This window comes from Monodelphis domestica, chromosome 3, assembly GCF_027887165.1.
Source record: "Monodelphis domestica isolate mMonDom1 chromosome 3, mMonDom1.pri, whole genome shotgun sequence".
Classification (NCBI taxonomy): Eukaryota; Metazoa; Chordata; class Mammalia; order Didelphimorphia; family Didelphidae; genus Monodelphis; species Monodelphis domestica.
Window position 1 is genome coordinate 171830062 of NC_077229.1, and position 24239 is coordinate 171854300.

The following is a 24239-nucleotide window of genomic DNA, read 5'->3' on the forward strand; positions in this document are numbered from 1 at the left end:
GAAAAACTGCAAAAGAACTGTGGGAGCTAAACTCAGGGATCAGGAAATGGCCTCCATTTCCTGTTCAGACATAGCAATTAAGCTTGTCCACCAATGTTGTGTTTAGCTATGAAATAGTAGCATATACTACATATACATACATATACATGACATGTGGGCAAACAGAATGTTAGCAATAGATGTCCATTCTTATAAAAAACAATGATGATGATTGCTAACATTTCATATAGTGATTTATGGTCTGATAAACACTTTACAAATATTGTCTCATTTTGTCTTCACAACAACCCTTGGGAGGTAAGTGGTAATAAGCTCATTCAACAAATGAGAATACTGAGGCAGTAAAGTTACTTGACAAGATCACACAGCTAGTCCTTGTATAAGCCTGGATTTGAACTCAGGTGTTCCAGACCCTAGCTTTGTACTTTAGTCACTGCTTTCTTTACCTAGTTGAATCTCCATGGAAATATTTCAAATTATTTATTATTAATATATTTTTTCATTTTGAATTTCAAATTCTTTCCTTTCTTCCCTCCCCTCCCCATTAAGAATGCAAGCAATGCAACAATTATACACCTACATGGAAATTTAAAATTATATTCCTTTTAAAAAAACAACATATCTTTGATTATTATATTTCAAAATTGCACTAAAAGAAACATTTTGGGAGACTAAAATTATTTTAGAGTGTGAAATTTTCTTTTATCAAACATTCAAAACAAGTGTCAATAGTTGGCAATATTGCTAAAAGTTTTACTGGTAATATTGTTCGAAGGCAGTATATGAAAGAAGGTTTTCTTTTTTAAAGATTCTATGAAATCTTTAAATGGAACTTAAAATTCTATGGATTATGATGAAATTTAGTTTTTTTCAAGCTACTATTTTAATTTACAAAAATAAAGTATAGGCAAGTCTCTTCTTGTTTACAAGTCAAATGTTCCTATAATATCATTTAAATTATCATTTCAAATTCATTTCAAATTTTAACAGCAATATTCTATGAATGTAAACATCAAATCTTGACCTATCTATATAAAAAAGAATCTATGTAAGATAAGATTCTTAAAAAGTAAAGATAAATAAAATTCTAATAATGGACTATTTCCAAAAAGAAATAAGCATATCTTTTAATTATGACAAATTTGCAGAGTCCAATAAATATAAAAGTAATTTAATTTTATTTCCATTTTTTTAGAAAGTGATAAAGTACATAAAAGATCCTACAAATAATTCTTTATCTCAAGCATTTATAGAATATCAGAAAACAAGCTTTTGATATTTTTGGAAACAAAAATTTTTTGTTCAATTTATTACTCAAAAATCTCTATCTGTATTCTATTCACAACAAAATTGCAACCTGAAAATATTTTGTTTTTTTCTTTATACTCAAATTTTCCATATTTCTATATTTCTTTGTGCTTTTCCTTTATATCCATTATTTAAGAGACAAAGCAAGAATAAAGTATATTTTTAAAGTAATTAGTAGGCTGACAACATTCAGTGTTCATATGTAGTTTTCAAAAGGCAATGTCCTGGCAAATATCATAATCCTTTTGAAATTGTTCATATTAAGATTAAAGATCACTTTGTTCCTATATTCCCACAACTAGCTGGTATGGTAAAGAGATCAGTACCCTACTTTTATATGTAACATCTTTAACATTTGCTCTCCTTTCTGTGCATGTGATTAAATGTAACATTTTGAAATCCCAAAGTTCTGAGAAAAACATAAATTCTTGTCTCACAGCTGCTGTTTGACTCTGGAAACACATGCATTTTCTTTTCAAGCATCTACCATCAAAACTCCCAAAGGACTTGCACTGGAGAACACCTGCATCTCTTCATTTAGTTCCAATAACAGAGCCTAAACTCCCAAATTACAAAAATAGACGCTCTGTTCAGCTGTAGTTACATTTTGCCCCTAATTCCCGTGAACAAAAATGCTAGGAGCATGAAATCATTCAGGCAAGCTCTGTCATCGAGAGGATAAGATTTTTTGCACCAGAAGCCCAGTGGGAACATGATAGAAAACTGGCAACAATTACAGATAAAGTACATAGTGAAGTCCTCAGGGAGAAGAGAGGAAATGTAATAAGATAGATGGGTATAATTTTTACACATTTATGCCCAAGCCACAAATGTGAATTGTCTTTAATTGCTACAATATATAAGCATTCTTACTCATATATCCTGTCCAAAATACTAAAAACATACTTCAAGGCAATTCACTTAATTCTCTACTGAGAAGCCAATTTCTTCAGAACATAAAGGACATTCCAAATAAATTCAAATGTAGAACATAAAATTTTGATTCCAACTTTAAACTACTTCAATACTTCATTATAATTCCAAACAATCAAAGCAGAGAAGTGAAATAAATGTTATCAAAAAGAAAAAGTGGGCTGGGGGAAGAGGAGGGGTGGTATCCCTGCATAGTTTTTCATTTCAGAAGATTGAAATGTATAAATCTGGACTTTCATTTTCAATAGAACCTACTTATAAAAAATAGCCTTATTTTGATGAAGAACATTTGATGCCACTGTTAGCTCATAACATTCAGAAGAAATAAAATTTAATACAATCTGAACATGCGTATGTGTATGTGTATAAAAAAAACCTAGTCTCTTTTCTAAGAGAATTATCCTAAAGTGTTGCTGTTTAAAATTAAATTTCTAAAAATGATTAATATTCACTATCACACTATTTTATGGAAAATCCAATTGGTAAAATCAAAGGCATAATGGTCTTTTTTCTTATCCTTCATGACCACTGAACACTGTGAAAAATAATTAGAAAGTGACATTTTATCTAGCTTTACATTTTAGATCTGAAAAGAAAGTATAGAATTTTCATCAGTACTTTAAATATTATTTAAGTAAAAAAGGTTACCATTTATAAAAACATCATCTTTATTTTGAGCTTAACACTCAAAAAATTAGATTGAAAATGTTATATACATAGGCTTTACTTAAACTCTAGGAATTTTCCCACCAATCTTTTCTTAGGAATTTACTATACTGAAACTATCAAAATTCTTAAGCAAATTCTTTAAAAAAAAAAAATCTTGGCTAGTCATTAACTCTTACAAAACTTTGAATTAACATTTCTCAATCAACTTTGTCCAACTCAGAAGAGAAAGATGTTTTTTCAAGAAAGATGGCATTTTCAAATGTATAAGATAGCAACCTTGTCTTATGATCTCAACTTGGTCCTATTTAGCATCTTCAATCAATGAATTGTGTGGAGATTTAAAAGGCATATTTATTAAATCTAAAGATGGCATAAAGCTATTATTTCTAAAAGGATATATAATAGAAGAAAGAGTCAAACTCATCCCAGGAAAAAAGCCAAAACTAACAAGTTAAATTTAGCTGAAGGTATAAATGCAAAATATAGCATCTCGGTTCAAAAAAGCAATTATATGAATAGAGTATGCAGGACCCACTATTTGACAGTTGTCTCTTGTGCTTCCAACTGAACACAAGTTATTTACCAAATTATTTAATCTTACTTTAGTGGATCCAGGTTGCCACATGGGTGCTTCCTCCACTGAGAAAAATACTATCTGTGGGGGGCAGCTGGGTGGCTCAGTGGATTGAGAGCCAGGCCTAGAGAGGGGAGGTCCTAGGTTCAATCTAGCCTCAGACACTTCCCAGCTGTGTGACCCTGGGCAAGTCACTTAACCCCCATTGCCTAGCCCTTACCACTCTTCTGCCTTGGAGCCAATACACAGTATCAACTCCAAGACGGAAGGTATGGGTTAAAAAAAATACTATCTGTGATTTAGTAGGTGAATCTTATCCAAGTTCCCCAGTCCTATCCTTCCCTCCCCCACCCTAATTTTTAATACCTACATTGTGGAAAGAGCACTGCTCTCAGAGTATCAAGGTTCAATTCTCAGTTTTTCTATTTGTTATAAAATAAAATAATGGATGAAAATTAGCATGGCTGACCTGCTTTAGTTTATCTTATAGGCAGAGTAATCACCAATACCTTTCTTGGGGAAAACTGTGCCATGAGATTCATATATACCTGACTCTACAAAGCCTCTTCTGGAAAAGTACAGAGGAATCCTGCCCAACTTCAAATGTTGATATGATATAGAAACAACTGGTAAAACTTTCCCATTACTCCAATTCATTTTACATTTGGCCATTAAAGTGATTTTCTTGAAGTACAAGCTCAATCACTTCTTCTTTCCTATTGAATAAACACCAGTGTACCCTATTACAGGACCACACACACACACACACATACACACACACACACACACACACACACACACACACACACACACACACACACACGGCTTCTTATATTCTCCAAAGCATGTACTCTTGGATCATAACACTCTAACCTCCTAGATGTTCCACAAACAATACATTCCATCTCTCAGCTTTGGGGATATTTTCTCTTGCTGTCCTCCATGCCTGGAATGCTCTCCCTCCTCATCTTCCCCTACTTGTTTCACTGACTTCCTATTAAGCCTTAAATAAAATTTAATATTTTAAATGAAACTTTTTCCAATATTCTTAATTTTAGTTCCTTCCCTCCATTGATTATTTCCTACTTATATTGTATATAGTTTGCTCCCACCATTAGATTGTAAACTCTTTGAGAGCAAGGATAATCTTTTGCCTCTTTTTGTGTCCTTGGCATAGTGCCTGGCAAATAGTAGATGCTTAATAAATATTTATTGACATGTAAACTAAGTGATTTGAATCTTTCTATGTCTCTTCATGTTTCCTTATCTGTAAAATGAGAAGTTTGCATGGGTTTAAAGCCGTTCAATCAATTAATCAACAAATTTAAACAGCATTTATTATGTACTAGGCACTGTACATAAAAAAGAAAAGTTGGAATTCCCTGTCCTTCAGGAGTTTCCTTATATTTTAAGGATAACATGGACAAACATAGGTACAGAAACATATAAAAAAGCAGAAACAAAATAATCTTAATACTAACTGGGAGAATGAACTGGAATGAAAAATGTGGCAGAGATGAGTCTTAAATGAAGCCAGAAATTCTAAGAAGTGGTGGTAAGAAGAAAGAGCATTACAGGCAAAGAGAATAAGAAGTGAGTAAGAATGAGGAGTCAAGGAAGATCCTGAGGTTTTAAACCAATGTGACTAAAAGAATGGCAATAATGGGGAGTATTGACAGTACTAGGGAAGACCTGAATCATAAAGCAGAGACCTTATTTTTAATATTTGGTGGGTACTCTCATTCTTGCTAAAGAATTGATTCATCTCCTAAACTAGCTACTTATATACTATATGATCTCTTTTATGCCAGTGCTCAAGTGCAACACATCATCTATCACAAGTGAGAATATACCTTTCCCATGTTCTGACTCCTATTTTAATTCCATCCAAATAGCAATATTCAATTCAACTTAAGTCTGAAAGAATACAAATATGGAGAGTAAATCATAAAAGGCAGCAGTCCCACTGTACCTGTCACCATTCATACTATACAAGGAATGCAATATTCAAATCTAGACCCCATTCTACAACTGGCATGGAAGGGGGAGGGGAAAGGATGAGAAGAGTGTCAAAACCAAATAATATAAAGCAATTCAAAGACTTCTATCAGAGATAAAATATGAAGGAAAAATATAACTCTTTCCTAAAGGCTATAAAAAAAAGGTAGAAATAAAATTGTGCTTTGGTACTTTCTAAGGGAAAAACTAGGACAAATGACTAGAAATAGTAGAATATAAGTTCTTTTTTAAAAAATTTTAATAAATATTTTAGTGCAATTATAATAATCAGGTTTGGCCCTTATGATAGTACCAGAGATCCCTTGTTCCCCACAAAATTAGTTTTCCCTAAAAGGGAATAAAAAAGTCCCTAAGATTCTATTGGCCCCTATCTCCCTTAACAAAGCTTCATGGTCACAAAAAGTCATAAAAAGTTCTACCAACCTATGTGGAAGCACAGATTTCATGGTGTCTCTCTGAAGGCCTTGTTAACAACTAGCCCCTGCCCTGCTGACTTGACACATTTTCATAAGGAGATAAAGTAAGGATATATGCAGAAAAACTAGGTGTCACAGTATCCTTGTTGTATATTCTTTTTGTGTTATGGCAAAGTTAATTTCCTTCTTTTAACTCTTCAATGATATGGCAGTGGCTCATTGTGAACCTGAGCAACATACTGGTGTTAAGCCAGCCCTCTACAATCTTAGAAATAGAAAAGTATACCCTCCTCTCTTTTTCGGTTAGAGTGGAAACCTACAAGTATATAATATTTCATATCTTGTTAAGTTCAGCAGATTTATGACATAGTTCTGATGAACTATTTCTTTTTCATTTTTGTTCTTTGTTACAAAGATATAATTAATTTTTAAAAAAAGAATATAAGGCCCAAAGAGATAGGAAAAAATACTCATACAAAAATATTTATAGCCACGCTCTTTGTGGTGGAAAATAACTCGAAATCAAGAAGATATCCATTGACTGGGGAATACCTGAACAAATTGTGGAATCTGATGGTGATGGTATACTATTGTGCTGAAAGGAATAATGAACTGGAGGAATTCCATGTGATGGAACGGCCTCCAGGAATTGATGCAGAGTGAGAGGAGCAGAACCAGGAGAACATTGTACACAGAGACAGATACACTGTGGCACAATTGAATGTAATAGACTTTACAATGACCCAGGACAATCCAGAGGAACTTTGGAGAAAGAATGCTATCCACATTCTGAGAAAGAACTGTAGGAGTAGAAACACAAAAGAAAAATATATGATCACACAATTTGATAGGGATATGATTAGGGTTTTGATTTTAAGAGATCACACTACTGAAAATATGAATAACATGGAAATAAATGGGTTTTGAACAATGATACACATATAACCCAAAAGACATTTAAGTAGAGCACAAAGATCTCTTACAGTAAGGTTTATGTACATCAATGGAACTGCTTGTCAGTGCCAGGAGAGGGAGGGAAGAGGGATGGGGGGAAAAAAATCATGATTCATGTAACCATGGAAAAATATTCTAAATAAATTTAAAAGAAAAATTTTAATTAAAGAATTTAAGGGTCTTGAAGATTAAATCATTGTATTCCTATAGACTACAACAGTGTTATGCATATAGTAGAAGCTTAGTAAGTGTCTAATGAACTGAAAAAATAAACTTCAGAAAGGTAGGAATGAATTCAATATAAGAAGGAAATTGCTATGCAGGTCCCCTAAAGATTGTGTATAGAAAGGAAAGCAAGCATAAAAGTTAACAGTTGTTCCCTCACTCATCATTTTAAAAGGTCTTTTGGACCATAGACTTAGACTTTGCAGGCCAAGTTCAACTCCTTAATTTTACAAATAAAGTACCTGAGGATGGAAAAGGCTATGTGACTTGCCCAGAATAACACAACTACTGATTGTCTGAAGCAAGATTTAAATTCCAATCTCTGCAACTCTAAGAACAATATTCTCCCTACCTTGCCACACTGCCACCTCAAACCACGTTTGAATTCTCAAGAGGTTTCCATAACTATGTATAATCTTAAACAGTTTCTAAGACTAGATGAGATGAGGCTAGTCTATGATGATATGTATATATGCATAACACATAAGACTTTTTTCCAAAGTCTTTAATAAATTCTAAGATTTCATCCATGTTATTAGTAACTTTCCATCCTTCAGATACCAAAACGTCCACACCCTTGCAATTTGGTTACCTCCACCAAGAATCTCCTCTATATACAGTAATTCCAATAAAGCGACATTTTGTATACTTGCTCTCCAAAAAGTACTTAAGTAGAGCATAAAGATCTCTTACAGTAAGGTGTGTATACATCAAAATCTTTCAAGATTCCTTCAAACATATAAAAGAATGATCCCCGGACCATAAACATCAGATTAAACAAAAACCAAAAAAATGTTGTTCATCAAAGAGGAACATCAATGATATTAACCACTGTGATTGACAGGAGCAAGCAGAGAATCCAAATTTAAAAGAAATTTCCTCTATATAAAGAGGTCCTCTACATACTCCTGGTTGTTTATAGTGTTCCTTAATTTATCAAGACCTGGAACCTTCAGAAGACATGAATAACCATGGTAACATCTATAACAAAAGAGTTTTGGCTTGATCATGGACATGGAGAACAATGAAATGGATAAAAATCTATTTGATCAGTTTCTAAAGAAACTTGTAGAGCTTGTATGTATATTTAGGACAAATAGGTGAGTAGGAACCAAAATTATATAGGAGAAAAAGAATGGGTAAACTACCTTTAGGAAAATACAAAACACCTTAATTACATTTTTCTCCCAGAAACAAGTATCTATCATTTTAATACCAGCATCTTACCCATATTATATCATTGAGAAACATAGAAGCTAATAGTCATCAAAGAATATTAAATGAATATCACACAGAGAACAAAAATAGGTGTGTGATGAGAGTAGACAGCAACACATGATCAGTAAAGAACTTCAAGGTAAAGTAAAAACGTCACACACACACACACACACACACACACACACACACACACACACACACACACACAAGCATAACCAGAATAGATAATGGTTTGGACATGTAGTGAGGATCAGGGATGACAAGTGAACATCCCAAAAGCTTAAATAGCATTTTTGCAAAGTCAACAGAAAGTGAGGAAAGCTTCCACCATGTTTGATGAACCTCATGTGGTAAACTTACAGGAGGATATAGGTCAAAGGCTCACAGATTGTCAAACATATGTATCACTAGAATAAATAACTAGATTAATTCAATCACATATCCATTTGAGTGCAGCTTTCCCACAATGGTACTGTAGCTTCTGGCCTATATCTAGGATTCCTTTAATTTCTCTGAATTTATCATATTAAAAGATTATAGAAAAATGTAAAAATCAGTAATGCATTAAAATTTTGGCGAATCTACCATTGGGTTCTTCTCTTTCATGACTCTCTATACTTTAGTCCATCTGTCACAGAGTAGGCAAAGTGATTTTCTCAAAGTTTAAAATGTAATCACATCATCACCTTGTTTCAGTAGCTTCCCTATGGCCAAAAGCACATACATATAATATTTTGATATTATATATAATATTTAATTTAATATTTATATCTACTTTTTGCATGAGAAATTGTATACATATCCATATCTAAGCCTATATATGTGTATAGATCTATACATGTGTGGGTGTATGGATGTGCATATATACATGTGTATATATAGGTGTATGCATATGTGTATTTGTACATGTGTTTGTACATATATGTGACACTTAAATCTCCTGGCAATCCTAATGGCCTCAGAATATCCTTACACATTACTTACTTACAAATTACACATTTGAAATCCTGCCATATGGGCCTACATACATAACATTCCATCTCCTAACCCCCATTCATTTGCTCTATGCTATTCCCCAAACCAAAATTGCATTCCCTCCTCCCTTTTGCCTCTGGGAATCTATGATTTCTTTCAAGATTCAAATAAAGGGGGCAGCTCGGTGGATCACTAGATTGAGAGCCAGGCTTAGAGATGGGAGGTCCTAGGTTCAAATTTAGCCTCAGACTCTTCCTAGCTGTGAGACCCTGGGCAAATCACTTAACCCTCATTGCCCAGCCTTTACTACTCTTCTACTTGGAACCAATATGCAGTATTGATTCTAAGATGGAAGGCATGGGTTTAAAAAGAAAAAGACTCAATTCAAGCACCAATTTCTACATAAAGATTTTTCTGACTGACACAGGTGCTAGTACAGTCAGTCAAAAAGTATTTAATTGCCTACTATGTGTCAAGTATTGTTCAATAAGCACTGGAGATAAATAATCTAATGGGGGATACAAATCATGAACAACCTATATACAGGATGAACTTCTGTTCTGTACAATTGATACTGTCAAAGAGAATTCTTTATTGTCTATCCTAAGTTAACACTAACTTATATACCCCTACTTATTGCCTCACTAGACCTAAAACAGGATTAACTTCCCCTTGTCTTCTTTTGAAATGAATCAACAGAAGATTAAACACCCTACTTAGTACTAGGTGAGAAGCTAGCAAGCTAGAAAATTCACACCCTTAGACATTCAATCAAATCAGGAAACCATGAACCTTTTGGATTCAATTAGCCAGGAATCTGTGAATCTTTTTGATGAGAACTTAACCTTCAGAAGGTGAGAAATCGATCCTACAGACACTGGCCCCTGGGCAGTGCTAGACAATTTAGAAACTGTGATTGGCCCCTGTGAAGAGCAGAAGTGACAAGAAGTCACCATAAATAGCAAGCCCCGAACTCCTTAAGGGCAGATTACTTTGAGAAGATAGTCTGAAGATATTGTCTTCTGGACATAGTCTTAGAGGGAGTTTCACTGGAGACTACATCTTGGATCATGGGCTCGGAGCTCAGCATCTACTTGGACTCTGACTCTTGGATTACTTTGTTGAGTGAGTAAAAGGCTGACTCCTTTCCTAGCTTCTGGAGAGACTAACTTCCATCTTGGAGGAGGCCACGTGGTTACTCACTACCAGCCTTCCTGGTTGAAAGATAATTAATCTTTGCCTGGATTAAGCAGAACCAGAACAAAACATTTAGATTGATTGGATAGATAACTTCTCTATCCCCCTCACATTTCTCTACTTTACTGTTTCTACTCTATTTGTAAATATTTGTAAATAAATTTCTGACTCAAGATATAAAAAATAATGGCAACCACATAATTTCGTTTCATCATTGTCCAACCATTACAATTCCCGCAAAACAGTGTTTTTGTTTTTTTTAATTCTAGATGTGTTTTACCAAAGATAGCTACACACTTGTATATGTTTGTGTTGTCTCTTTAAGTTCACAAGCTCCTTGAAGGCTTAGTGCAGTATCTGATGTATATTGAAGACTTCATCATTAAATCACTTAATATTAAACTTGTTGATTGATTAAAGTGATATAAAGGATTAAAACATGGATACAGAGGTCACATGGTAAGATCATCATTATATAGCAATAGGCTACCTTCTCAAAATCTTGTTCCTCTCTAGGTTTTTATCCCACCACTCTGTCCTGGTTCTCCTCCTTCGTGTGTGACCACTCTTCAGGCTCTCTTTATAGGATCTTCATATTAATCAGATCTTAATATGAGTGTCCATTTCACTTCAGTCCTAAGCTCTCTTTTCTCCCTTTACAAAATCTCATTTGGGCCATGCCCAGAGATGGGATCCTGGGTTCAAATCTGGCCTCAAACACTTGCTAGCTGTGCAACCCTGGCTAAGTCACTTAACCCCCATTGCCTAGCCCTTACACACAGTATTGATTCTAAGACAAAAGATAAGGGTTTAAAAAATATATATCATTAGCACACATTGATTCAATTTCTATTTCTCTACATATGATTCACAGATTTTTTATTAAATAAATGTACTTTTATAAATAATCATAACATGTAATAATAAATAAAATTTAATAAAAACAAAATTAATTAAATCAAAATTAGTTAAAATAAATTTAAATTTAATTTAAAATCATTCTTCTGACCTCTAGTCTTGAATCTCCCACAGTCTAATGAATACATGAACTAGATAATATGTTTGAAATTTAACTTACCTTTCCTCCAAACCTCTCTATTACTGTCAAGGGCACCAAAACTTTCCAAACAACCCAATCTTAAAACCTAGGTGTTCTACTTGACTCTTCACTAATATTTACACCCATTATATAATCAGTAGCCAAATTCTGAGGTTTCATATACATCTCATCTCTCCAATGCTAACTACCAACCAAGCACAAGTCCTTATGACCTCTCTTCTTCTGGTTGATCTCTCTGCCTCAAGTCTTTCTCCACTCCAACTTCCTTTTAGTTGTCAAAGTTATCTTCCTATGGCACAGTCACTCCCCTACTCAATAAATTACAGTTGTTCCTATTACCTCCAGGACAAAATATAAAATTACATTTGGCTTTTATGATTCTTTACTCCCTGGTTCCATCCTACCTACCTTAACAGTTTTCTTACATTTTTATTCCCCATCATGTATTCTATAATTCAGCAACACTAGTCTTCTTGCAGTTCCTCACATACAACATTCCACCTCCTGATTCTGTTCCTTTTCAATATTATCTCCAGATCCCTGGAATGAATCCCCTCCTCTTCTCCGATTCTTGGCTTCCCTGACTTCCTTTAAGAATCAAATAAATTAGAGAAATGTAAATCATAACAACTCTGAGATACGACCTCATACCTAGCACATTAGCCAATATGAAGGCAAAGGAAATTAATAAATGTTGGAGGGGATGTGGCAAAATTGGGACACTAATGCACTGCTGGTGGAATTGTGAATTGACCCAACCATTCTGGAAGGCAATTGGGAACTATACCCAAAGGGCTTTAAAAGACTGCCTGCCCTTTGGCCCAGTCATACAACTGCTGGGTATGTACCCCAAAGAGATAATAAGGAAAAATACTTGTACAAAGGTATGTAGAGATGTGTTCTTTGTGGTGGCAAAAAAATTGGAAAATGAAGGCATGCCCTTCGATAGGGAATGATTGAACAAACTGTGTTTTCTGTTGGTGATGGAATACTATTGTGCTAAAAGGAATAATGAACTTGGAGGAATTCCATGTGAACTGGAAAAACCTCCAGGAACTGATGCAAAATGAAAGGAGCAGAATCAGGAGAACATTATACACAGAGACTGATACAATGTGTCACAATCGAACAATACATAATGGACTTCTCTACTAGCAGCAATGAAATGATCCAGGACAATTCTGAGGGACTTATGAGAAAGAACACTGTCCACATCCAGAGAAAGAACCGTGGGAGCAGAAACACAGAAGAAAAACAACTGCTTGATTACATGGTTTGATGGGGATATGATTGGAAATATAAACTCTAAATGATTACTCTAATTCAAATATTAATAATATGGAAATAGGTCTTGATCAATGATAAATGTGAAACCCATTTAAATTGTTTGTTGTCTATGGGAGGAGGGAGGGAGGAGGATAGGGAAAGAATATGAATCATATAACCATGGAAAAATATTCTTAATCAATTAATTAAATTTTTTAAAAATTAAATAAATATAAATAAATAAAATGAAAAATTGAAATGTTTAAAAAACAAGTTTTTTGCCTCTTTTTGCATACCCAACATTTAGTAGAGTGCTTGACACAGCAGGTACTTCATCAGCATTGACTGACTGACTAATTGATTAGCAGGCAATGTGGATATATATTAAGGACAAGAATCACCCTCCCTCTAGTTTCCCTTTGTTTTCTAGCACCTAAAATCTAAGAGCTCCTATAGTTGGCTATTTTATACTCAGGCAACCAGGAAGTAATGTTGACAACCAAACCCATTAGTCCCTTAAGTCAACCAATTTCCTATGACAGATTCTATATTTTAAGAAAAATTCATCATTATTGATATCTTTTACTTTTTTTACAGCACCAAAATTTCTCTAGGTACTCCTTTTCTTTTCAGAAAGCAATCAATATAATAAAATTTCAAAGAAGAAATTTTTTTTGAATTTTGAATTGTTTTATTTCTTTTTTATCAAAAGAAAGATAATATAGGATATTAGTATAAGTAAAACTCACTAGATTAATAATTCTATATCAGTTAAATAGGGATTTTTTTCCTGAATGTAAGCCACTTAAGGATTAGATTATTTTTTATTTCATTTTTGTTTTTTTAATCACTGTGGACTACCAGAGTGACTGGAATATAGTAGAAGCTTAGGAAATAATTACTTATTGTTCATCTGAAAAAACAATATGCCTTTTTACATGGAACAAAAAATGTGGTATTATCTTTTAGGCAGTTTCTGGAGAAGTAATTCATATATTTCACTGTTGACTAACCATGGTTAGTTGAGTTAACCATGAGTTGGTTGAGGTACCTAGGTGGTACAGTGGATAGAGCAACAACCCTAGATTCATCAAATCTGGTTTCAAGCATTTACTAAAAATGTGTGACCTTGAGTAAGTCAGTTAGCCCTGTTTGTCTCTGTGTCCTCAACTCTAAAATGAACTGGGGAAGGAAATGGCAAACCATTCCACTATCTTTGCCAACAAAATCCTAAATGGGGTCACAAAGACTCAACCACAACTGAAAAAGCAAATGAACAGAAACTTGAGTTGGTATGTTACAGCACCTATAAAGGAATGTATGACTACAATTCAGACCACACATGACACTACATTTGCAATTCACTAATGTATGTCACATAATATGTTATATCATATTTATCTCATTCTGTGTTTTTTTAAATTAATTTATTTAGCCAATTTAGAACATTATTCCTTGGTTACAAAAATCACATTATTTCCCTCCCTTCTTTCCCCCCACCCTTCCTGCAGTCGACGCCCAATTTCATTGGGAAAAGAAGAAAATTTTTAAATCAATAGTTATTAATACTTTTTAAAGGGAAAACCAGGTTAACTTGGATGGGAACAAGGCTTAGGATATTGTTGCTACCACATATATATTGAAGAAGTCTCAAACTTTCACAGCACAAAGAGAGTAATTCTCATGAGACATACTTTTTCTTTAGCCAGAAAACCCCTTTTCTCAACATCAGTTAAGGTATTTAATAGTTTGGCCTGTAACATATTTTTATATTTATATCTGAATACAAAGGAATGTACAATACTTCCCACAATCATAACAAGTGGTTACAGATATATATATGTATAATATATATTCACATACAATTTTAACACATAAAACTTTTTAAGTAAATTTGTTTTACTGATTCTAAATAATAGCAATATTACCAGTTTTAGTATATATGCCAATTTAGTATTACCAGTTTTAAAGAAAAGCAAAATGTGACTTTCAAAGAGGTTTTGTAAAACACTGAAATTTACTTCTAAATATAAGTTGAGGATTTGAACATTTTTCAGAATTTTCTTTTCACATCAGCACAATGTTGACATTTTGTAAAGATAAGAGAATAAATTAGAATATAATTTTTACCCTAACACCTTAATATATCCAGTCAACTAGAAATAGGTAAGTTGGTCAATCAATAAACATTTATTAAATACTTATTGTGTATCAGGCACTGTACTAAGCACTAAGTATACAAAGAAAGATAAAAAGTTTCCTTAACACCAAGGAGAACACATTTTAATGGAAGAAATAATATGTAAATAGTGAGGTATATGCAATCTATATTTACAGTAGATGATGGAAGGTAACCTCAGAGGGAAGTAGCCAGGAACATCAAAGGTCTCCTTCAGAAGTTTGGGTCAAATCAAGTGAATAAACATTTATTAGGTGCTCCCTATCCCTATGTGCCAAGCACTGTGTTAAGTGCTAGGGAGATAAGAGAAACAAAAACAATTCTGGCATCAAGAAGCTAATCTTCTAATGGGGAGCAAATAACATGTAAATTAAAAATACTATAAGTATAAACCAGTGGAATGAGTATAAGTAATTGTATTTAAACTGAGTCTTGAAGGAAGCTGGGGAAACTATGGGAAAGAGGTAAGGAGTAAAAGAATTCTAATCATGGAAACTATCAGTGAAAAGAAAGAGAGTAAAGTTGAATAACTATTTGAGGACCAGCAAATAATCCATGATAACTAGAGTAAATGGAAGGGAATAAAGTGTTAAGAAGACAAGAAAGGTAGGAACAGGTCAGGTAATGAAGAACTTTAAATGTCAAACAGAAGTAAATGAGCACCTTGCTAAAGTCCCAGGGGCAGATGGTTTAAACATATCCTAATTCTCTAAACTAATTCTCTTGACTCAAAGGCCAGAGCTCTTTTCCCTAGATCATAAATCAATCAATTAATTGGCAGGAGAATAAACAAGAGAGCATTTCTTACAGAGTGATTCCAAAATTTGGAAAATTTCTTCTCTGATTCCAATCCCAAGATAAATTCATTTCATCCCAGGCAAGGAAGAAATGTTCTTAGTGACTATTATACATAAGATGAACTATAAAATGTCTTCAAATTCATTTTAAATAAAAATGTACAATTTTTCCTCTAGATTTCACAATGATGAAACAAATGAAGCAAAACTATTCTTTCTCATTTTCTTTTATTAAAACTCTCTAAAAGGTAGCTGCTTTTAAATCTGCCCAATTCCTAGAACACCGAAAATAGGTATTAAATGCTCAATGACTTAATAAATGCTTCATTTCAAATATCTCTCAAAGTTTCAAATGAAAAAGAGAGCCAAGAGATGTATTGCTATCTCAAAAAAATAGAAAACAATATTAATTATAAATTAAAATAAGATAAAAATTTATTATAACATGATAGTTTACATTTGTACAAAAATGTTTTTCTGAGCATGCTTGCCAATACATGGAAAATAGTATCTTATTTCTTTTTATAATCATCTGATTCTCATTTTAACTTCATGTGGTAAATAAACATTCTATTCCTTTCTTATTGACTTTCCTTTAGAGTTTACTTCTTGATTTTCTTCTATTTACTACCTAAATAATTTTGTCATTTCTTTAAGAATTTTTCTTTCTTTTTTGGAAGCATTCACACAAAATGCCAAGTGTTCCCCCCACCCTCTACCCCATGTCATGGTCCTTAAAGGAAGTCTGTTAAGCCTTTTACCAAACTGGGCTAAAAACACTCAACTTCAGCTCTTAAGCTACTCAATTCATATAGTACTGTGTATTCTACTACCTATCCTAAAAAATTCCAGAAGCCCTGGGGGAAATTCATTGAACAGCTCACCTGATGGTTATTTTACTACTCACTAAAAAACTAAGTCAACTCTGATTGCTGTGGGGGGTTTTGGTTAATTAAGACACTCTTTTTTTTAAAGTTCCATAGTCAAAGTGAAATTGCTCATCCTATGCTGAATTCCTTTCATAACATCTGTCGTACATATATCTATTTAAATCTAACAAAATCATAAAATAAAAATTATTTTAATATGATTAAAAATAATAAATATGAACACTATAAACCATATAATGAAGCCCTAAAGTGTAAATGAGAGTCTTGTTATATGTTATATAGAAATTTTAAACTGGACACTCTTATGTCAGGTATAGTAATAATGATGAGGATAATTATAATAGAATAAGATAATTTTTATTCAGCATTTTAAGATTTACAAAACTTTGCATATATATAATTTAATATTCCCAACAACTCTATTAGATAAGTGTTATTATTATCCACATGTTAGAGGTAAAGAGTTTAAAACTAAAAGAAGTTAAAGTGATTTACCCATGGTCACATGGACAAGCTTGTAAATGTTTGAAACAGGTCTCTATCTTCTTTGTGAATTCAAGTCTAGTGCTCTATCCTTTATGTAACCAAACCTAGCTTTAAGAAAAACATATTCCAATTGTTTTCTTTTTGTAATACATATCCTCTCCTTCCTCTCCACTTCTCCCACCTCTCCAAGACAGCAAGTAATATATGTTTTACATGTATTGTCATATAATACAAAGTTCCACAATCATTATGGTACGAAAGAAAGATACATATCATTAAAAAAAAAAACTTTAAAAATCCAAGTTGAACTAAAGGATCATTTCCCAAATTCCAATCAAATGTTCACATTCAAAATTTAGAATTATTCCTAACTAAACATACCACAAACAGTCACGGTTTTGAATTTTCCCCAATAAAATAATAAAATTCCATAAAGGAACATCTATAATAGTATAATTATTATATTTTTAATTTCCTTTTAGGTTAACAGGAACTAATGGGAACTATATAAAATAGATAAGAATGGATAGTTATAAGTTATTGATAAAAATATCAAAATGTTATTTGAATTATCTTGACCAGTTAAATCGTGGCATCTCAGTGCTGGGAGGCCACTTAATATATAATCAAAAACTGAACAAGAACCCTCTCTACCGCATTCCCAACAAGTTTCCATGCAGCCTATGTATATTTTTTAAAATCTCTAAAGAAATCAGAAATGCACTATTTCCTAAGAACACTGATTTCAATTAAAATTGATGTTGGTTGGGAGGAGGAGTAGGGTTAGAGAAAGAGGCACAGAGAATAATAGAGAAAGAGACAGAGAAAATACACACACCCATAGAATCCTACACTTCTCTCAACCAGGGGGTGTGGGGTGCCTGTTGAGGACTTGGTTCAGAAAGACAAATTTATTTGTCTAAAATGATCCCAACTCATGAAGGAGTAAAAATAGTGATAAAGTTATTCATTTTTATTTTCAAAGGGAATAACTGAGGTTTTACACTTTAATGGACAGATTCATGAAGATGCACACAAATGAGTTCTGCTCGAAATTGCAAAATGACAAGAATATGAATAGAATTTTTTGCACTTACCTGAGTTATGACAGTAGTCCACAGATTGAGGAATTTGCATTGTAAAGGTTATCAAATCCGGGGCTAAGAGAGATTCTGGCTTTCTACTTTCATTGAGCCACTTGCTGTTGTGGAGGTCTTTGGTGTCAGAAGGGCCCTGAATTAAGGGAATCAGTTTTTCTTTCCCATTCTCACCTAAATAAAAATATCAGTGTTAACTTTTAAATTACAAACACTTTCCCCCTAAATATGTAATTAAATCATATTTAAATATATCTTAGAATCAAGTTATAGATAGCAGCAGAATGACTAGAATTTGTATCCATTATATTCATCATCCATAATATGCAGCACTGATCTTTGTGCAACTATGTGAGACAAGCTAATATTCTGAACTAAATAATACTAAACTGAATATCCAAATTACAATTCATTTAAAAAAGTATATTTCTCAAATTATTGGAAATAAGATAACTAAAGAATTTCATAAAATCTATAAACCAAAGTTAACAAATATCAAGAGAATTTAACTAATATATGTCTATTTTTTGCATTTTTAAATGAGGTTTTAATTTTTTTTGTTATTTACATTATCAGTTGTCCCCAGGATTCCTCTTCCCCAACCTAAGAGTCAGACTTTACAGCAAATATTTAGTATAAATATATTTCATAACTCAAAAGTGAAATTTTAACAAACATAGTTAAGTATAAATCAAATGTAAAAAATGATAAAGGATGATAAGAAAATTAATTAGCTTCTCCATGTAGATTATTTCTTAAAGGTTTCTCATATATCATATTGGCAGGTTACAATTAATAATCTGTAATAAACTTTTCCTTCCAACCATTCCACTAAGGGGGAAAAAAGGGTCTTCAAGTGTTTTCCAACTATATAGAGAGATATACTGCATATATTTATGTATCTGCATGTGATTATTCATGCAAACTTACATTTATATGTAGAAAATGTATAAACTTTCAAGAAACTCTTTTAAAATCTTTAATTCTCTTCAAAATCAACCTTTATAAACAAAATTTTTTAAATAAAAAAATTAATTTGTTAAGCCAAGTAGCATCATCCTGGCAAAATAAAAAGGAAAAAAGAGAAATAAAAATTTAAAAACCCTCTGATTCATAGGAACAATGAATAAATTCTTGTTTCAGTAACGCTCCTTGTAAAAAGCAAGGCCAATTCTCCTATACAGGCAATAAAGTTTTACATGGTCCAGCTGCACATACCTGGGGCTTTGGCACAAATTTTTATTGATCCCACGGTCCCAGAGGCACATTTGACCAATGATGTGCTGCAGTACTTCAATTCAACATTCTGGATTGAGCCCTCAAGAGTTGGCAAGGGATTCTTAGATTTCACACCTAATAAAAGAAAACTGCAAATGTACTAGCTGGTTGAATTTAAATAATTTTTATATTCCTTCACCAAGCCATTTAAACTTAATTATGCTTTAATTATCTGCTTCGGATGTTCTTATAATATTTGTGCTACATTTCATAGTTTGGTGTTTAGGAGGTGAGAGAATGCAATTTTAAAATATATGATCTGCAATTACTATATGTGTATATATATATATATATATATATATATATATATATATAATCAACTACCAAGATAATGTAAAAAAGCAGATGCACAGTTATTCAGAAATAGATGATTTAAATAATATTTAGGTATGACTTTGATGTTTATAATATAAACTGGGAGGTACAACATTTATTTTCCTAATTAATTTCATTTAGATTTTAAGTAGAATTATTTCACAAAGGCAAAAGCACAGATTCCCTAACAGTAGTTTTGAAGTATATGAAACTATGACAAAGCAGAATTTTCAAATAATCTACATATGAATAATTGAAGTAGTTATATATTCTTCCAAAATAATATAAGAAAGATTATATTTCAACTAACCAACCAATAAGTATTTAGTGAATGCCAAGAAAGTGATAAATGGGGGATTACTTTTTGAAGTCTTAACTTTTAAAACAATTCAATATTTATTAAATGCCTATTAAATCCTGCTACTTTCCTAAACTTTAGCTGTAAAGATAAATACAATATAATACCTTCTCTCAGGAAGCTGACATTCTATTGGATATGGATACTTATCCTCAAGAAGTCTGCAATTTAGAAGTATTATAGGATTTGAGGAAAGGTAGCAAGACCTGTCAGAGAGAAAAGCTAGACAGGATTTGAAACAGGTCTCAAATTATGGATAGGATTAAGGTTGAGAGAGAAGAGGAGAGGCCATTAAATCAACTGAAAAGTCCATTAATATATGTATTATTCACTTATGTATACACTTAAGAATAAATATACAGCTGATACAGCTCCCTTTCTTTCTTCCTCTTGCCTCATACTAGTCATATATAAATATATATATATATATATATATATATCACAGATTGTTGTTAATAACTAACAGAATCACTAAATAAACTTTTAATTATTAGTCACAACTACATATCATGTTAAAAATCATGTCCTTTACTTCCTAAGCATCGATTTCATTTGTTGAATCTAAAGTGTTTCTTTCATTTGCCAAATCATAAAACCATAGATTTATGGGTAGAATAGATCTTACAGAACATCTATTTCAATTACTTTGTTTTATAGACAAGGAACTAAAGTCCAGAAAAGCTCAATGGTCCTGTGTAGAATTAGTAGCACAGTGAAAATTTGAATTCAGGTCTTGTTACTCTGGCATTATTTCTAGCAACAAAATGTCTTCCAATAACTTAGTTCAAAATGGGCAGCCAAATTTCTAAATCTGGAATAGTGATTGTTTTCATTTATAATACATTTTCTATTCTTTTTCAAGACTAAGCATCATAGAATGCATTGTCTGAAGCTTCAGCATGGCCTTAAGAGAATGAAATAATATACAATTAAACATTCAACTTTCCCCATGATAAAACAGCTGTTTAAATACCCCCAATGACACCTATAAATGCAAATATCAAACTTGATGGAAGTGAATGGCAATGTTCAGGGTATATATATATATATAAAACAATCTATAGAGCTCATTCATCTTTCCAATTCCTTTAAACAGATGAATAAATTTGTTTGTCTCAAAGGCTTTATATTACAATCAGGATTTTAAAGCTGAAACTGGGACATATTAAAGATAAGAATAATTTCATTATCTTCATTTATGATCATTAATCATAATTTCTGTCATGCTCAGTAGTTAATAGCTTGGGGATTGCTGAATAAGCTGTATTAAGTGATTATGATAGAATACTATGTACTTTAAAAACGAGATGGGAAATGATTTTAGAAAAACCTGAGAAGACTTATTTGAACTGATGCAAAGTAAAGAGGGGAGAATTAGGAGGACATAGTACACAATAATAACAATATTATAACAATGATCAAATGTGAAAGACAGCTACTCTAATCGTTACAAATCAAAAGGACTCATAATGAAAAATGCTATTTACATCAGAGAGGGAATTAATGGATTCTGAGACCAAAATGAAGTTGTTTTTTTAATTTTTAATTTTTCTTGATTTTCTTTATTCTCCATAGCTAAAGCCAAAATTATGTTTTTATAATTTCATATATATATAAACATATGTATAATTATATGTTACAAAATTGTGAAGATTGGATTTAGCTCTCCGCTGATTGTAACAATAAAGGTACTTAGCTCTTCATTTACTGTGGAGATTAAACTGTAATACCCTGCATATTTTTAGATTTTAATCCCCAAAGTGTAAACCCAGTATTTAAAGTAGATCTACCCATTTTAACCACAAAAAGGTAAGAACTACAAAAAGGTATGAACTAACAACAGAAAGGTATGAACACTCATTTCATACATTGAGTGGAAAGTCTGTGACCCACGTGTGAAAGAGTAGGCAGTCCTAGAGAGGAGTGTCTGCTGTGATGGGTACATGTAAAATTTAGGGGAGGTGACACAAGAGAAAAAGGTCTTTAAATAGTGGAAACAGAGACACACAGATGATCAGTCACTCGGTGTTGGACTGGAAGATAGACAGTCAATCAGAGCTGGAGGAAAACAGACACTTGAGGAGAGACTGGAAGACAGACACTCAGACTTGGAGTGAAGACACTTGGCTGTAGAACTGGACCCCTGAGGTGGTCATGCAGGAGACCTCAGTCTGCTTTCCTTTTAGACAATCACTTTGGTGAATGTGAAGGCTGATTTAGTTCCTTGCCCTTTCTGGAGGTGTGAACCTCCATTGTTTTGAGACTCCTTTCCCCTGACTGGTGCCTTAGTATTTCTAACTGGTTCAGAGAGAGCCTGAGCATTCTCTCCCTCTCTCTCCCCTTTTCTCTCTTCCTTAATATCTTCCCTCTATTGTAAAAATGGAGACTTGAATCCAGGACTTCAATCCCTAGAAGTCCTTGCTCCACTTCCCCAGAATGCTTTCTAATCTCACTGAATTCTCACCTGAGCCGAGAACAAATTATGATTTAAAGGGTCTTTGCCGTAGGCGGGGGCTCTTCTCTTCCTGTCTCTGCTGGCAAGTAGAGAAGCGTCTCATGAAGTGAGTGAAATTTAATTGGGCCTCATGGCCCACCTGGCACATGCCTTTCTTACTTGTATTTTTCTTAAATTCTCAACCTTTAATAAAACTCTAAAATATAATACTCCTTGAAGAGAGAAACTAATTTCTACCTGCCTCAGTTTCCCTAAATTTTAACTCTTATACTATTGTAAAAATAAACTACCATAAATTCCATTTACTTGAGTAATTCATTTTGGGATTTAGAAATTAAATCCCTGGTGACCACCAATTTAATTATTCAGTCAAACCAACCATAAATTTAACATAATTATATGTAAATATATTCATATATACATAGTAGATAGTATATTTCTTGCCTTCATAAATGGTAAAGAAGGGGGTAAAGAAAAGGACAAAACTTGGAACTGAAAATATTTTTTTTAATGTTAGTATCTTTTCTCTATTGATCTGCTCCAATTTGTCTCACATGTGTTATTTGTACATAGTTGATTTCTCTTCCAACAGAATGTTTTCTAAGTCCTTGAAAGCAGGGATTGTCTTTTGTCTTTCTTTGAAATCCCTGCTTGATACAGGAATAGGTGCTTAAGTGACTGAATACATTAAGTGCTTAGTGACTAAGATTGACTGTTTAGTGGCCCATTTTAAATGGTTGTAAAGAATGTTCCTTCCTTAGACTTTGAACACTATAAAGTAAGAAACATAAAGAAGTTCCTTAATCAATCAAAGATTTATAAAATATTGGTACTTAAGACAAATGATAACCTGTAATTTATGCTTTGGTTAACTTTCCAGAAAATCAGTCCCAACCCCATCGGTCTATATAAAAAAAGAAAGCCATTCATTCATATATAATATATATGTGTGTGTGTGTGTGTGTGTGTGTGTGTGTGTGTGTGTGTGTGTGTGTATTTATCCATAAACATACATATACCTCCAAGTAAATAAGTATGCATATGTACATAAACATACACATATGTTTATCTACGCACATTTTAGTATATAAAAATTATAAATAGGCCATTAAAGTAAGTGATGCTATAAGATGAGAAACAGCTCTAGTGTGTTAAACTGATCCTTTAAATTTAAACAATGAAAGTACAGAGACAGGAATTAAGAAGTAAAAGAGAGAGTTGTTATTTATACTAGAAACAGTACCATTACAGATAAAATAAAAGATACACTGGAATATTAAACAAGAAGCAATAAGAGAGAGAATCTATAAGTAGGTACTAATTAGGAAAAGAAATCAGTTATTTCGCGTCTAGACCTGGTACAGCAAGAAAGGCATAACTTCTCTGTTTGGTCATTTAACCATTCTGGGTTGTTTCTAAGGTCTTCTTAAGTACCAACAAGCTACTTACAGACTATAATAATGTAAATAATAATAGTAATAAAATGACAACAATATCCAGATTTGGGCAAACTCTGGTCCTGCCTATTTGCAAATCCATTTTCATCTGTTCAAAAAAGAATGAAACATGA

At 32.7% G+C, this 24239-nt stretch overlaps 1 protein-coding gene across 8 annotated transcripts in view; it reads right to left on the reverse strand.

Annotated features, from left to right (window-relative positions):
* VPS13B (vacuolar protein sorting 13 homolog B) overlaps positions 1–24239 on the reverse strand; it is a 1055144-nt gene that overhangs the window by 758847 nt on the left and 272058 nt on the right. For all 8 annotated transcript variants that reach the window (XM_056820764.1, XM_056820763.1, XM_056820760.1 and 5 more), the window contains 2 exons: positions 19482–19616; positions 18264–18437 (listed from right to left, as the gene is read on the reverse strand). In XM_056820764.1, the coding sequence (XP_056676742.1) occupies positions 18264–18437; positions 19482–19616 (309 nt within the window). The remainder of the gene's footprint in view (positions 1–18263; positions 18438–19481; positions 19617–24239) is intronic.